Source organism: Pseudophryne corroboree, chromosome 3, assembly GCF_028390025.1.
Source record: "Pseudophryne corroboree isolate aPseCor3 chromosome 3, aPseCor3.hap2, whole genome shotgun sequence".
Lineage (NCBI taxonomy): Eukaryota > Metazoa > Chordata > Amphibia > Anura > Myobatrachidae > Pseudophryne > Pseudophryne corroboree.
Window position 1 is genome coordinate 178,534,069 of NC_086446.1, and position 14,944 is coordinate 178,549,012.

Below are 14,944 nucleotides of genomic sequence, written 5' to 3' on the forward strand. Positions count from 1 at the left end.
CTCCGTAGGAGCAGTCCTGGCCTCACACCAAGAAACATATTTTCGCCATATATGGTGATAATGTTTCAATGTCATGTCCTTCCTAGCCTTGATCAGGGTAGGAATGACCTCCTCCGGAATACCTTTTTTCGCTAGGATCCGGCGTTCAACCGCCATGCCGTCAAACGCAGCCGCGGTAAGTCTTGGAACAGACAGGGCCCCTGCTGCAGCAGGTCCTGTCTTAGAAGAAGAAGCCACGGATCTTCTGTGAGCAACTCTTGCAGATCCAGATACCAAGTCCTTCGTGGCCAATCTGGAACAATGAGGATTGTTCTTACTCTTCTTAGTCTTATTATTCTCAACACCTTGGGTATGAGAGGTAGAGGAGGGAACACATAGACCGATCTGAACACCCAAGGTGTCACTAGAGCGTCCACCGATACCGCCTGAGGGTCTCTTGACCTGGCGCAATACCGCTTTAGCTTTTTGTTGAGACGGGATGCCATCATGTCTATCTGAGGCAGTCCCCACTGACCCACGATCTGTGCGAAGACTTCTTGATGAAGTCCCCACTTTCCCGGATGCAGGTCGTGCCTGCTGAGGAAGTCTGCTTCCCAGTTGTCCACCCCCGGGATGAATACAGCTGATAGGGCGCTTACATGGCCTTCCGCCCAGCGAAGAATCCTGGTCGCTTCTGCCATGGCCACACTGCTCCTTGTGCCGCCTTGGCGGTTTACATGAGCCACTGCTGTGACATTGTCTGACTGAATCAGAACCGGTTTGTCCCGAAGCAATGCCTCCGCCTGGCGTAGGGCGTTGTATATGGCCCTCAACTCCAGGATGTTGATGTGGAGACAAGTCTCTAGATTCGACCAGAGACCTTGGAAATTTCTTCCCAGTGTGACTGCTCCCCAACCTCGGAGGCTTGCGTCCGTGGTCACCAGGATCCAGTCCTGAATTCCGAACTTGCGGCCTTCTAGGAGGTGAGCACTGTGCTGCCACCACAGGAGAGATACCCTGGCTCTGGGAGACAGGGTAATCCTCTGATGCATTTGTAAATGGGACCCGGACCATTTGTCCAGTAGATCCCATTGAAAGGTCCTCGCATGGAACCTTCCGAAGGGGATGGCCTCGTACGATGCCACCATCTTCCCCAGGGCACGCGTGCGGTGATGCACTGAAACCTTTTTTAGCTTTAATAGGTTCCTGACCAGGGCTATGAGCTCCTGAGCCTTTTCCATCGGAAGAAATACCTTTTTCTGGTCTGTGTCAAGAATCAGACCCAGAAAGGTCAGGCGCGTTGTAGGGACTAGCTGGGACTTTGGTATATTGAGAATCCAGCCGTGCCCCTGCAACATCCTCACCGACAGCGACACGCTGTCCAGAAACTTCTCCCGAGATCTCGCCTTTATGAGGAGATCGTCCAAGTATGGGATAATTGTGACACCCTGCTTGCGCAGGAGCACCATCATTTCCACCATTACCTTGGTGAAAATTCTCGGGGCTGTGGAAAGCCCAAACGGCAACGTCTGAAATTGGTAATGACAGTCCTGTACTGCAAATCTCAGGAACGCCTGGTGAGGAGGGAAAATTGGAAATTCAAAATCACCCACAAACACTCAGAACCCAGCCAACCTTATCCCTATCTCCCCTGTCCCCTCCCTTCCTTTCTCCTGTGCACTTTGGAATGCTAGATCAATCTGCAACAAGCTGCCAACTATCCACGACCTCTTCATCTCCCACTCTTTTCACCTTCTCGCCATCACTGAAACCTGGCTCTCCTCCTCTGACACCACCTCCCCTGCTGCCCTCTCCTACGGAGGCCTCTCCAACACCCACACGGTCAGACCTGATGGTCGCCAGGGTGGAGGCGTGGGCATCCTTCTCTCCCCTAACTGCACCTTTCGTGTCATCCCACCTGAGCCCTCCCTCACCTTCTCCACCTTCGAGGTCCACACTATCCGCCTCTTCTACCCCATTCACCTCCTTGTGGCAGTGATCTACCGCCCCCCTGGCCACTGTTCACCTTTCCTTGACAACTTTGCTGCCTGGCTTCCCCACTTTCTCTCCTCCGACCTCCCCTCTGTCATCCTCGGTGACTTTAACATCCCTATTGACATCACTAATGCCGCTTCCACTAATCTTCTCGCCCTTTCCACCTCCTTTGGACTTTCTCAATGGACCTCCACCCCTACTCACAATCTCGGCCACTCCCTCCACCTTGTCTTCACCCACCGATGTGATCTCTCTGATTTCTCAAACACTTCCTTCCCTTTCTCTGACCACCATCTGCTTTCTTTCACCCTCTCATCCTCCTTCCTCCTCTCCACGCCCAGACCCACCACCACCAGACGCAATCTCAGGTCTCTCAACCCCACTTTCATGTCCTCCCTCGAAACTTTCCTATCTCCTCTACTATAACTTGTCCCAACCAGGCAGCCTCCTTCTATAACTCTTCCCTAACCGCTGCTCTCGACTCTGTGGCCCCCCTCTCCTCTGTCCCCCTCCGCCGCTCCAAACCCCAACCCTGGCACACCAAACTAACACGTTTCTTGCAAAAATGCTCACGCTCCGCTGAACGCTCCTGGAGGAAATCACACTCTCTGCCGGACTTCCTCCATTTCAAGTTTATTCTCTCCTCCTACAGCTCTGCTCTTTCCCTCGCCAAGCAATCCTTTTTCCAAGCACTCATCTCTTCTCAGTCCTCCTTTCCACGCCGTCTCTTTGAAACTTTCAACACTCTCCTTCGCCCCCCTCCTCCTCCCCTCCCATCCTCCCTCACTGCCACTGACTTTGCCTCCTTCTTCATCTCCAAAATTGAGGACATCCAACACGACATCTCCCGCCGTCACCCCTCTGCTACCCCCCTGCCCCCTTTATCCCTCCCCTCCATCTATCCCACCCTGTCCTCCTTCTGTCCCACTTCAGAAAAGGAAGTCCACTCCCTCATCTTATCCTCCCCCCCCCCACTCCACCTGCGCCCTGGACCCCCTTCCCTCCCGTCTTCTCCGCTCCCACTCCCCCACTGCCTGCTCCCACCTTGCTCACCTCTTTAACCTGTCCCTCTCCACCGGCATCTTCCACTCACCATTCAAACATGCTCTGGTCTCTCCTATTCTCAAAAAACCCAACCTCGACCCCTCATCACCCACTAACTACCGCCCCATCTCTCTTCTCCCTTTCGCCTCCAAATTATTTGAACGACTAGTCTACAGCCGTCTCACAAGCTACCTCTCTGACAACTCCATCCTTGATCCACTACAATCTGGCTTTCGCCCACTCCACTCAACTGAGACTGCCCTGGTGAAAGTCACCAATGACCTGCTTTCGGCCAAATCCAAGGGCCACTTCTCTCTGCTCATCCTTCTGGACCTCTCTGCTGCCTTTGACACCGTAGATCATCCTCTTCTCCTCCGCACACTCCAAAACGCTGGCCTCTCTAGCACTGTCCTTGACTGGTTTTCTTCTTACCTCACTAACCGCTCCTTCTCTGTGTCTGCCTCCAGCACCACCTCACACCCTTCCATCCTTCCTGTTGGTGTCCCTCAGGGTTCTGTCCTTGGACCCCTTCTGTTCTCCCTGTATACCTCTTCCCTGGGTGCGCTCATTAACTCATTTGGCCTTCAATACCACCTCTATGCTGATGACACACAACTCTACATCTCATCTCCTGACCTGTCCCCCTCTGTCCTCTCTCAGGTTTCCAGCTGCCTCTCCGCAATCTCCTCCTGGATGTCTGAACGCTCTCTAAAGCTCAACATGGACAAAACTGAACTCATCATCTTCCCCCCATCCAGAGCAACACCCCCGACCAATATCTCCATCATTGTTGACAACACCACCATCTCCCCCGTTCCCCAACTCCGCTGCTTGGGCGTCACTCTTGACTCCTCCCTCTCCTTTGCACCCCACATCCAAGCTCTGGCACAATCCTGTCGTTTCCAGCTACGCAACATTGCTCGTATCAGGCCATATCTCTCCCAGAGTGCAACATCCACTCACTGGTCATCTCACGACTTGACTACTGCAATGTCCTCCTCACTGGCCTCGCTTGCTCCCATCTTGCTCCCCTCCAATCTGTCCTGAACTCCGCAGCTAGGCTTATCTTCCTCTCCCGCCGCACCACATCTGCCACTCCCCTTCAACAAAATCTACACTGGCTCCCATTCCCCTACAGAATCCTCTTCAAACTCCTCACCCTCACATACAAGGCCATCTCTAATTCCACTGCTCCCTACATCTCCAACCTCCTTTCCCTTCATACTCCCTCCCGCCCCCTACGGTCGACTAATGACCGTCGCCTCTCCACCGCCCTGGTCACTGCTTTCCATGCACGAGTTCAGGATTTTGCCCGTGCTGCACCCCTTCAGTGGAACGCACTCCCCCGCTCCATTAGACTCTCCCCGACCTTGCAAAGCTTCAAACAAGCACTAAAAACCCACCTATTCATCAAAGCATACCCTCCCGATGCATAACCCAGTGCTGAAGCCGCGCCTCCACCCCCCTGCCTCATGCTGTGAACATCTCAGCTTTGCTTGCACTTGCCTGCACCTCTTGTCATCTGTCTGTCACCCCTCCCCACTAGATTGTTAGCTCTTCAAAGCAGGGCCCTCTTTCCTCTTGTTATCTAAGCCCTCGTCTCGACACATTTCACTCGCAGCTCTCCCCTACTCAACGACCATCTTTATCCTGCTAGTAAAGGCTCATCTCCATCTATGGCCACCAGCCTCTAGTAGTACGATGATCACTCCATCAATACTTACATCTTAGCTGTATTGTGTCTTGAGAACGTGTGGTGCTCTTTTACCTGTACTCTATTTCTGTTATTTATTTACAGTAATGCTATGTTTTGTCTCCCTGTACTGTCCTTTGTACGGCGCTGCGAAACACATGTGGCGCCTTATAAATAAAATGTAATAATAATAATAATAATAATAACATGAAGGTATGCATCCTGAATGTCCAGGGACACCATCCAATCCCCCCCCCTCCAGGCTGACGATGTACTTTTTCAAGTACAAGTTCAGGGATTTTAGATTCAAAATGGGCCTGACCGAACCGTCGGGTTTCGGGACCACAAACAGGGTTGAGTAATACCCCTTTCCTTGCTGGAGAAGAGGAACTTTGACTATCACCTGTTGAAGACACAATTTTTGAATCGCAGTCAACACTAACTCCCTCTCTGACGGGGAAGCTGGCAGAGCCGAATTGAAAAACCGGCGAGGAGGCACGTCTTCGAATTCCAGCCTGTATCCCTGAGAAACAATCTCTATAGCCCAGGGATCCACCTGTGAGTGAACCCAGACCTGGCTGAAAAATCGAAGACGTGCCCCCACTTGAGCTGACTCCCCCCGGGAAGCCCCAGCGTCATGCGGTGGACTTTGCAGATGTAGGGGAGGTCTTCTGCTCCTGGGAACAAGCTGCATGCAGCTTTTTTCCCTTGCCTTTTCCTCTGGCAAGGAAGGACTAATCCCGTACCTTCTTGTTTTTATTGGAACGAAAGGACTGCATTTGATAATGAGGTGCCTTTTTAGTATGCTGCGGGAGGACATAAGGTAAGAAATTCGATTTACCGGCCGTAGTAGTAGAGACAAGGGCCCTCATTCCGAGTTGATCGCTAAGAGTCATCGCATCGCAAATGTCCGAAATGTAAGTATCTGCGCATGCGCAAATGCGTGATTACGCATGCGCGAAGACATACGTACGACAACTGTGCAAAATTACTTTGAACAAAAAAAGCCGTAACTGCCAAACGAAAACAAGGAGTGGCGTGGGCGTGGCGGAGGCGAGACTTCGCAATGCTCCGACATGGGCGTGAAAGTGGGCGTACTGTGTGGGAGTATGCAACTTGCAATGGGCGTGTTTTTCGCACATAAACTTTGTCGCTGTTAAAACTAACATAGGAAACCGTAGCAACATTCACGCAGCAGCAGAGTAGGTCTGCAGTTACTCTACATTTGCGAAGTACTGGTACAAGTGTGTATGCAGTAATTAGCAGTTAATTGGAGAGCACATTCATCTGATGTTCAATTACTTGTTAATTACTGAGCCCATGAAAGTTACCAACCAGCAATTGACTGAACACACATTACATGTTTATTCTACTCACATATTAATCTCACACACTGCTAAATAAGGTTGTTATTTGTGTTTAACTTGGTGTGTAAGCATTGTGCCGAAATGTTTGAATGTGTGTTAGACTACTAAATACAAACAAGTTACATTTGTATTTAAAGTTAGATAATTCTGCAACATTCTGATCAATTAACCAGCACCCACATAATGCCGCATACACTGATTTATTTTTCAAAGTCACAATAATATAGGTTTTTAACATCTGTCAATGTTTTCAATGATGTCATGTTGTCCAAAGATATTTTATCAAGTTGTCGTGTCTGTTTTATTAATATGGACCTTAAAGTGTGGTGCAAAACAAACATTTTTTTTTTTATTAAAAATTTTTTAAGGAGAATTAGCAGATTGGTCACCAAGTGTCTATATGTTGACAGAATATTTTTGTAAGTAAGATTTTGCTAATGCATTACCTTCAAGAAATTGCACACATTTTGAAATTATATTTTTTATTTCAGAAATAATATGATCCAACATTTAAACATGGCTCCACATGAGTCTCACAGGCAGAGATAGACCAAGCACCAAGCAGATGGCACTGACAAAAATTATATTGCAGAACTCAGTACTCTGCAAATTTCTGCTTCTGACAAAAGTATCTTATAAATTCAACATATTTCACACCCTGCCACACAAAAATGTGACACAAACTGAGAAATAATTAGTATCCACCACACAAACACAACAATACACAGCACACTAGTGAGAGGAAGATGGCTCTGTTGTTTTTTAAAAGAAACTCACAGGCTACAATTCCTCCAAACAGAAAAAAAGACATTTCACTAAGAGGGAGTGATCCATTCTGGCCACACAAGCCAAGTCCAAAATAACATAGAGGCAACTACAAAAACATGGGTGCTGCCCATCTGGAGAGACATCACTTTCTTCTTTTTGGCCCCGCCTGAGGCTGATCTTCTTTGCTTGGTCTGCGGAGTGACCTTCGTTGGGCCTGCCCAGTGTCCTGTTCTTCCTGGGCAGGGGCAGGGGAGGGAGCCGATGTGGTTGGCTCTCTGCCACTGTGGGCAAGGGAGACAGCGATGGCCTGGAGCCCTTGCAAGATGTTAGTTGCAAGGCTTTGGTTTGAGGAGGCCAGTTGTTCTTGGGCCTGCCTGATCTCTGCCAGACTTTGGCAGAGTTGAGCAACACCTTGCTCAACACAGGTTCGGATCTCAGTGAGCCGGACAGTTATCTGGCTTACCTCCCGGATGACCCCGTCTTGAAATGTGTTTAGGCTCTCACCATACCTAGCAATTTCAAGCAGGATCTCCGGGATAGCAGAGGGTTGGGTGGGGGGGCCAGTAGGAACCTGCATAGGTGGGTTTTGTTGGCCCACACTGGCAGACCCACTAGGTCCCTCCACCTCAGCCTCAACCACATAACCGGCCTGTGACTCAAACTGTTCACCCCCCTGTGCTGTGTTTTGTGGCAAGCAAATAGAAGAATGTGTGGGGGAAAAGTTGGAGTCAAAATTAGTTTAAGATTATTAATACAGTTCAAATTTCAGACAAATACATGTGTAAACTTACCTTCCAAGTCATGTCCCGTCACAATCTCAGGCAGGTCCGTGTCCATATGAGACACCCCTTGGCCCTCCTCAGAACTCACACAGGCCATCGCCATCTCCTCCAAGTCAGTATACTCCACAGCGACAGGTGGTCCCCCCCCTGTTGCCCTTGAGGCATTCCACTCCGCAGCCCTCTTTGCCTTCAGGCGGGATTTGAAGTCGGCCCACCTACATAAATATTGTGAAAGAGGGAAAAAGTTGAGTCTTCTTATTGTTCAAAGTAAATATCTAGCACACATGTTCTGCTTGTGTTTGCTAGACATAACATGACATGTAACTACATTTTTTAGGCAACTTAGCACAGAAAATGGATTCTCAAGATGCACTTACCGTCGTCTCACTTCCTGTGATGTTCTGACGACAGAGCCAACTTCATTCACAGATTTTGTGATGTCTCTCCAGATGCGTTCTTTGGAAGCAGCCCCCATGTTTTTGGGGCCCCTATGTATTTTGGACATGGCCTGCGTGACCAAGACACGCAACTCCCTCTTAGTGAATGCAGGCTGTCTTTTTTTCCGTCTGGAGGTAGCCTGTGAGGTTTCTTCAGGTTGGTCATCTCCATCTTCCTCCTCACTAGCAGCTTCTGTCTGCTGTGTTTGTGTGGCTAAAGTCAATTCTCCCTCAGTTTGCTCACTATGTGTGTGTGGCAGGGTATCCACACTCAATTCTTGAGGTTCAGAAGCAGAAATTTGCAGAGTACTAGGTCCTGCCTCAACATCCGCAGAGGCGGATTCTAACAAGCGCCTTTGCCACTCTAAGCGTTGTTTCTGCAATGCCATCTGCTGCTCTGCAATGCGGTCTATCTCTGCTGCGATTTGCTCACGAGAAGCCATGTTTGTGATGACGTGTACGCCGAGGTGTGTGCGCTTATATACCTACGTGCGAATCGTTAATTCACACAGGTGTACACTATTAATCTGGTGAATGATTGCACTGCTTATTTAAGGGCCGAGTTTGCACGCTGTGAGTGTAGGTAGTTTGGAGTTTCATTTGTTTGTTGGCTTGTGCGTGAAGGTGCTAGTGGAATTTGCAGAGTGAGTAATTGTCAAGCATACCTTTGTCCTTTTCTTTGCGTTTTGAATATAGGCAGTCATTTTTTGTGTGTATTTTCGTTTGTGAGTATTGTGTTTTTTTTTTTTTTTTTTTGTGTTTGCAAGTTTTTGTAATACATTTTAATGTTTTAATTTTTATAACACATATATATTTTGCAAGTCCATTTGTGAAAATATTCCCGTGCTTCTTTGTTTTGACTGTCATTAGTGTTCTCTTCTAGGAATCTACTTTTTGGTGAAAAAAACCAATTTTGACTTTATTTTTGGGTGTGGTCCACAAAAACAAGACTTTATTTCTTTAGGAGCAGGTAAGTGTCGTTGGCCTGTGTTGGAGTTTGTTTGTTGGAAGTGTCTGTATGCTGTTTTTGACTGTCATTTGTGTTCTCTTGTAGGTTTTGTTTTTTTGGTGAAAAAAACCAATTTTGACTTTATTTTTGGGTGTGGTCCACAAAAACAAGACTTTATTTCTTTAGGAGCAGGTAAGTGTCGTTGGCCTGTGTTGGTGCTTGTTTTTTTTTTTAATTTTTAATTAATTTTTGTGTAAAGTTTGCTAAACAAAGTGTTTGGGGTTTCCAGGATTGATCTGCAAAGTAGTGTTTGTCTTTCCTGGACTAGGTACTAAATTTTTTTTTTTAATTTTTTTTTTGTTTTTCAAAAGATTTTTTGCATTAATATATGTTTTTTATATCCAAATATTAAATTTAGTTTTATTTGCTTTTTATTTTTGTATTTTTTACATGAATTCAACACAGAAAAAATGTACGCTCCTGCAGTAAGTTGACACCACAATTGTAAAAACAGTTATTGTGTTAAATTTAGTAAAACTTTGATTTTTTTAAAATTGACATTTCTTAACATTCTCTCCAAAAAGTGTGTGATGTCAATACATATTGCGGCAGAAGCCCTACCTCCCCAACCCACGCCAGCACTCCCACCCCAACCGCCAGCCCCACAACCACAGCCGGCTCCTCATCAACCAAGGCAACGGAGGCGTGCTAGGCCACCAATTTTCAGAACCCGTGTCATACTTTTTGGGATGCCAGATGATGTGGTGGTGCGTAGATACCGGCTGCCACCACATCTAATCCTAGACACTCTCTCCATAATAGAGAGTGATCTGGAGTCTGAAATTCGGTATCCTACAGCAATACCACCATTGACACAATTCCTTGCAGTGTTACATTTTTTGGCCACAGGATCATTCCAGCATGTTGTTGGAGACCTGGTTGGCATGTCGCAGGGCCAGTTCAGTAAGGTCCTGCGACGTGTCTGCCAGGCTTTCATCAAGCGTGTTAAGCAATTTATTGCTATGCCTTTGGATGTTGGTGCCCTAGATGTGGTGAAGCGGCAATTTGCGGAAGGTGGTAGTCGCTTTCCACATGTTATTGGGGTTGTGGATGGCACACATGTTGCTATTCAGCCACCAAGACATAATGAAGAAATTTATAGAAACAGGAAACTGTTTCATTCTCTGAATGTAATGGTTGTTTGTGGGCCATCCCTCCAGATCCTTTCCCTGAACGCAAAGTTTACAGGGAGTTCCCATGATGCGTATGTCATTAGACAATCAGGGATATGGCAGAGATTAAGATCAAGTCAACGACCAGACATGTGGTTATTGGGTGAGTTGTTGCTCAAATTTTTTAGTTAAAAAGTAACAACAATATATGAAATTTGAGATCTAAAATGTGGCTCTTATTCCAACAGGAGACCGTGGATATCCTTGCACCCCCTGGCTCATGACTCCTTACCGTAATCCCAGGCCAGGACCACAGATGGCATTTAACTCCGCGCTTACTGCCACTAGGCAGCTGGTGGAGCGCACAATTGGTGTCCTGAAAGGGCGCTTTCGTGTGCTCCACCGCACGGGTGGCGACATCATGTATTCGCCGGAGATGGCAAGTAAAATAGTGGTCCTGTGCGCAATACTCCATAATATCGCGGTAAGGAGTAGTGTTGAGCTTCCTCAGGCAGAGGAATTGCCTGATGAGGAGCCAGGGGTTGTGCCACGCTTCGGTGGGGGGAGTGTGACACGGAGGGGGAGCCAAGTGAGGGCAAGAATCGTAGCAGAACATTTCAGGTATAGTGTTTTTCCCATTTATATTTGCACAAATAATACAACCCAGTATGCTTATGTATTTTTAAACATGATTGCATTTAGTATGTTCTTGTAAAGTGATTGGGGAATGCTGTTGTTGTGTTTGAATGGTTTTTTCTTTTTAAACATAAAAAACAAAAACACGTTAAGCTGACAATGTTTATGTAATAATTTAAATACTGTAATGTTAATAAATAGTGTCCTTATTTATTTTATATCCTCAAATCCTGATTATGTAAACAAACACACAAACAAATGATACTCAATGTTTGACACTTTGTGACTGTCCAGCTGAATGATCACACGACCTGTGGTGAGTACACAGATATGTTTAGTAATTTTCAGTAAAGTCTGTCTCTGTGTGTTTTATCTAATTGTTTCTAACAAACATTTTCGCTTCTGCTAATGCGAATTTCCGCTCGTGCAAAATAACACTCTGCTCTTCACAGCATTGCAAAGATCAATAAAGTTATTAGAAATGACATATTTTTGGCCAATCACATGCTACCAGACACTATAAATATATGCCCAAATAAGGAAAACGCCATTGCCATGATGCGTGCAGCACCGTTCTCCAGGCGGGAGCTCCGCGTGCTGGTGGCGGTGATGGACCGCCGCGTAGGCCGCGTTGGGCGCTTCATCCCCAATCGGGTGAAGCGCGAGGCCTACGCGGAGGTCCGCCGCCTGCTGCGGACTCGCGTCCGCAGCAGGCGGACAATCATCCAGCTGGAGAGGCGCTGGAGTGATCTCCGCAGGCGGACTCCAGATCTGTTGGCGGAGATCCGCCAGCAAATCCGTGCTCTCCATACACGAAGTAAGTTACATTACATACGATTTTTAACTTAAAATGTGCTAATGTTTGCTTGTTTTTCTTTGTTTCCGACGCATTGTTGAAAACCATTGTGCAAAACCATGTGCACTGCAGGGGAAGCATATGTAACATGTGCAGAGTGTGTAAGATTGTGGTGGTGTGTGTTAAAGCATTTTTTAAATTTGCAGTGTTAAAATAAAACAGGCTGGATTTTCCATGGCCATAATTTCTAAACACACCCAAATCTAACTCTCTCTGCACATGTTATATATGCAACCCCTGCAGAGCACATGCTTTTGGCCAAATGCAAAATAAATTCATGCTGTAATCCCCTTGGAATTACCAAGATTTTACAGTAAGTGGTAGGCTAATTGCATCCTTCAGTGTATTTTTTAGGAAATTAGGACAGTGTGTGTGGTTAGGGAAAACAGTACTGACTGTAGTAAAGTGACACGAAACAAGTGCATGTTTTCAAGAAATAAGAAGCAGCCTGGAAACTGCTCCAAAATACTGGATCAGTGCTGGCTATATAATAAGGTGCCTTGAATACTAATCTGGTGATGGTGCCTAGACCAATCACTATGACTCAATGGACTAGATTAAGGAATGAGCTTCAAAGTTCACGTTTTGAAACATTTTATTTGCTGTGGCCAACATGAAGAGGATCTTAACATGTTTGAGTTTCAAAAAAAAATATATTAAAAAAAAAATATGTAACAGAACATTGATATGAACAAATGAATACTATGCAATTTTGCATAATTTAACAATGTTTACAATATTTACATTCTAGGACAACAACAACGGCACAACTCCCCACCCCCTTCCCCTTCCCACTCACCCTCCCCTTCTCACTCCCCCTCCCCTTCTCATTCCCCCTCCCCTTCTCACTCCCCCTCCCCTTCACAGTCCCCCTCCCCTTCTCACTCCCCCTCCCCTTCACAGTCCCCCTCCCCTTCTCACTCCCCCTCCCCTTCACAGTCCCCCTCAGCTTCCCAGTCCCCATCATCTTCCCAGTCCACCTCATCTTCCAAGGCCCCCTCATCTTCCCTGGCCCACTCCACTTTCCATTCCCCTTCTCACCACACCTCTCCATCTCTTTCTGGGACCCCTTCTCCTCCTTCCCATACCCCTTCTCCTTCATCTTCGTCATCCCCATCTGAACCCCCCTCACCCTCTATTGCCTTACATTTCTCTCCACCCCCCTCGCCCTCGCAATCAGACCCCCCCTCTGAAATTGTTGCTCCAATCCAGCCTCCTTCCCCAATCCCTCCTCCTTCCCCAATCCATCCTCCTTCCCCAATCCCTCCTCCTTCCCCAATCCCTCCTCCTTTCACCATCCCTCAGCCGGCTTCACCGATCATGCCAAGCTCACCACCCAGTGAATGGGCACAGGAAGCCCCTGACGAACCATCCGGGAGTCAGGATGTTGCCGTGGAAAGTAAGTTTGGTTTTGGTGTCGAAATGATTACCCACTTACACTTACAATGCCAAAACATGCAGGGTTGTACTGTTTGAATTCTTGTCCCCAGGACAAAATTTGGATATTTTCCTCATGGTGTACATGTTGCCTTTACATATTTGTGAGTGTCATTATATGTACAGTGTGTATGTGTGCAATATTTTGTGTGTCCACTCTAGGTTGACACTCATTAGGTAGCCAGGGTTGGCAGGACAACAGGGTTTATATGTGTTAGTTTTGAAGGCCAACAGTTAGACCTGAGTGGAGTTTAGTATGTTGTTGTCGATTTACACTTGGGCCTGTGTAGTCAGAAAATTTAAACTTACAAAACACATGCTTCACTTTGTTATGTAGACTAATGACACACTGATTTGTGGTGGGAAAGTTACATTCACAAAATGAAAAAAAAATAAAATAAACCCTGTTTGCACTTATTTAGTAAGGGCAGCTTTCAGGGAGTGTGGGAATGCTATGATATGGTGGCCTTCGGAAGATATTGATATGCAGTGTGAGGAGGCAGGACCAAACCCCTTTTAAATCATGCCACAAATAAAGGATGTGAATGAATGGCAACATGGTGTAACAGTGTTGAAGATGGAACATAGGGGGAAAAACCAAGATGTTTGCATGCCGGACAAATTTAAGCAGTTGGGCCAAACCATGTGCACTGCAGGGGAGGCAGATATAACATGTGCAGAGAGACTTCGATGTGATTGGGTAATTTTGATTCTGTGCAGGGTAAATACTGGCTGCTTTATTTTTAATGTGCTAATTAGATAGAAGATTGAACACATCACACCCAAATCTAACTCTCTCTGCACATGTTATATCTGCCTCCCCTGCAGTGCAAATGGTTTTGAGCAACTACTTAAATTTTTAAAGCTGCAATCAACTTGGAATTACCACCATAACTTTAACATGGGATGTTGCCCAGAACAAACAATACAATTAATCTTGACTATTGGGGAACAACTTCTACAAGTTATTAAATTTATTTAGCCTTGTTTGCTATGGCCAACGCTACATCTTACAATGAAATCACATAGGAGCAAATGTAGGCCATGCTCTTTACAATTGGAATAAGTCACACAAAAAAACTGAGCATGCTGGCTTTTTTTAAGGCTAATGATTGAACCCTAAAACAGTCATGAGGTATCAACTTTGCCATTAAGCAGGCCTGTCCAAACTGCGCAACTGCAACTGTAGAAAAACTACACATCCCAGCATGCCCTTACACAGGTTTTTCATTCCCTGGCACCAAAACTGAGTCAACGACTGCTGGTATATGTAGTTTCACACAAGCAGGAGGAATGCAGTTTGGACCTGCATGCATTAAAGTGTGCTTTGTGCCTTGCTAGGCTAATAAGCAATGTGAGTAAGTTAGTAATGTTTGTTATCTCTTAATTACAGATGTTGCCGTTGGAGATCCAACATCCTTGCAGGATATAGTTGGCAGTATGAGGCGCCATCTCCAGGCCTTGGTGGGGCTTTTGGACGCCATGCAAAAATTTTGTTAATTTTATTATTATAATTTTATATATTATAAAAAAGGATAATATCAGTATTCCACTTTTAAAAAAAAATAAACTAATAAATTTAAAAACTTCAGCGGCTCTTTATTATTTAGTCATGCAATAAAGGAACAGCAGATTGCAGAACAAACATTTCTTACCTTAAACATTTCAAACATCTAACGTAAGTTTTTTAAAATCAACAACTAAAACATGTTATTGGCTTTTTAAACATGCATACACCTTCATTCACATACAAAAACTGTACTTTAATAAATTCTAAAAACACATTAGACCAAGCACATTGCAAACATCTATATTTATATTAAACATGT

At 46.0% G+C, this 14,944-nt stretch overlaps 1 protein-coding gene across 7 annotated transcripts in view; it reads left to right on the top strand.

Annotated features, from left to right (window-relative positions):
• LOC135055046 (sperm flagellar protein 1-like) overlaps positions 1-14,702 on the top strand; it is a 134,207-nt gene extending 119,505 nt beyond the window's left edge. For 5 of the 7 annotated variants that reach the window (XR_010243627.1, XR_010243628.1, XR_010243629.1 and 2 more), the window contains 2 exons: positions 12,430-13,077; positions 14,509-14,702. Coding sequence is in view for 1 of the 7 variants with exons in the window: in XM_063958634.1 (XP_063814704.1) it covers positions 9,959-10,349; positions 10,435-10,807; positions 11,117-11,120 (768 nt within the window). In the remaining 6 variants the exon portion in view is untranslated. Of the gene's footprint in view, positions 1-8,948; positions 9,036-9,119; positions 9,207-9,902; positions 10,350-10,434; positions 10,808-11,116; positions 11,139-12,429; positions 13,078-14,508 lie in introns of those variants that run through there. The other 2 variants (XR_010243631.1, XM_063958634.1) reach the window with 2 other exon arrangements.
• The last annotated feature ends 242 nt before the right edge of the window (positions 14,703-14,944 follow it).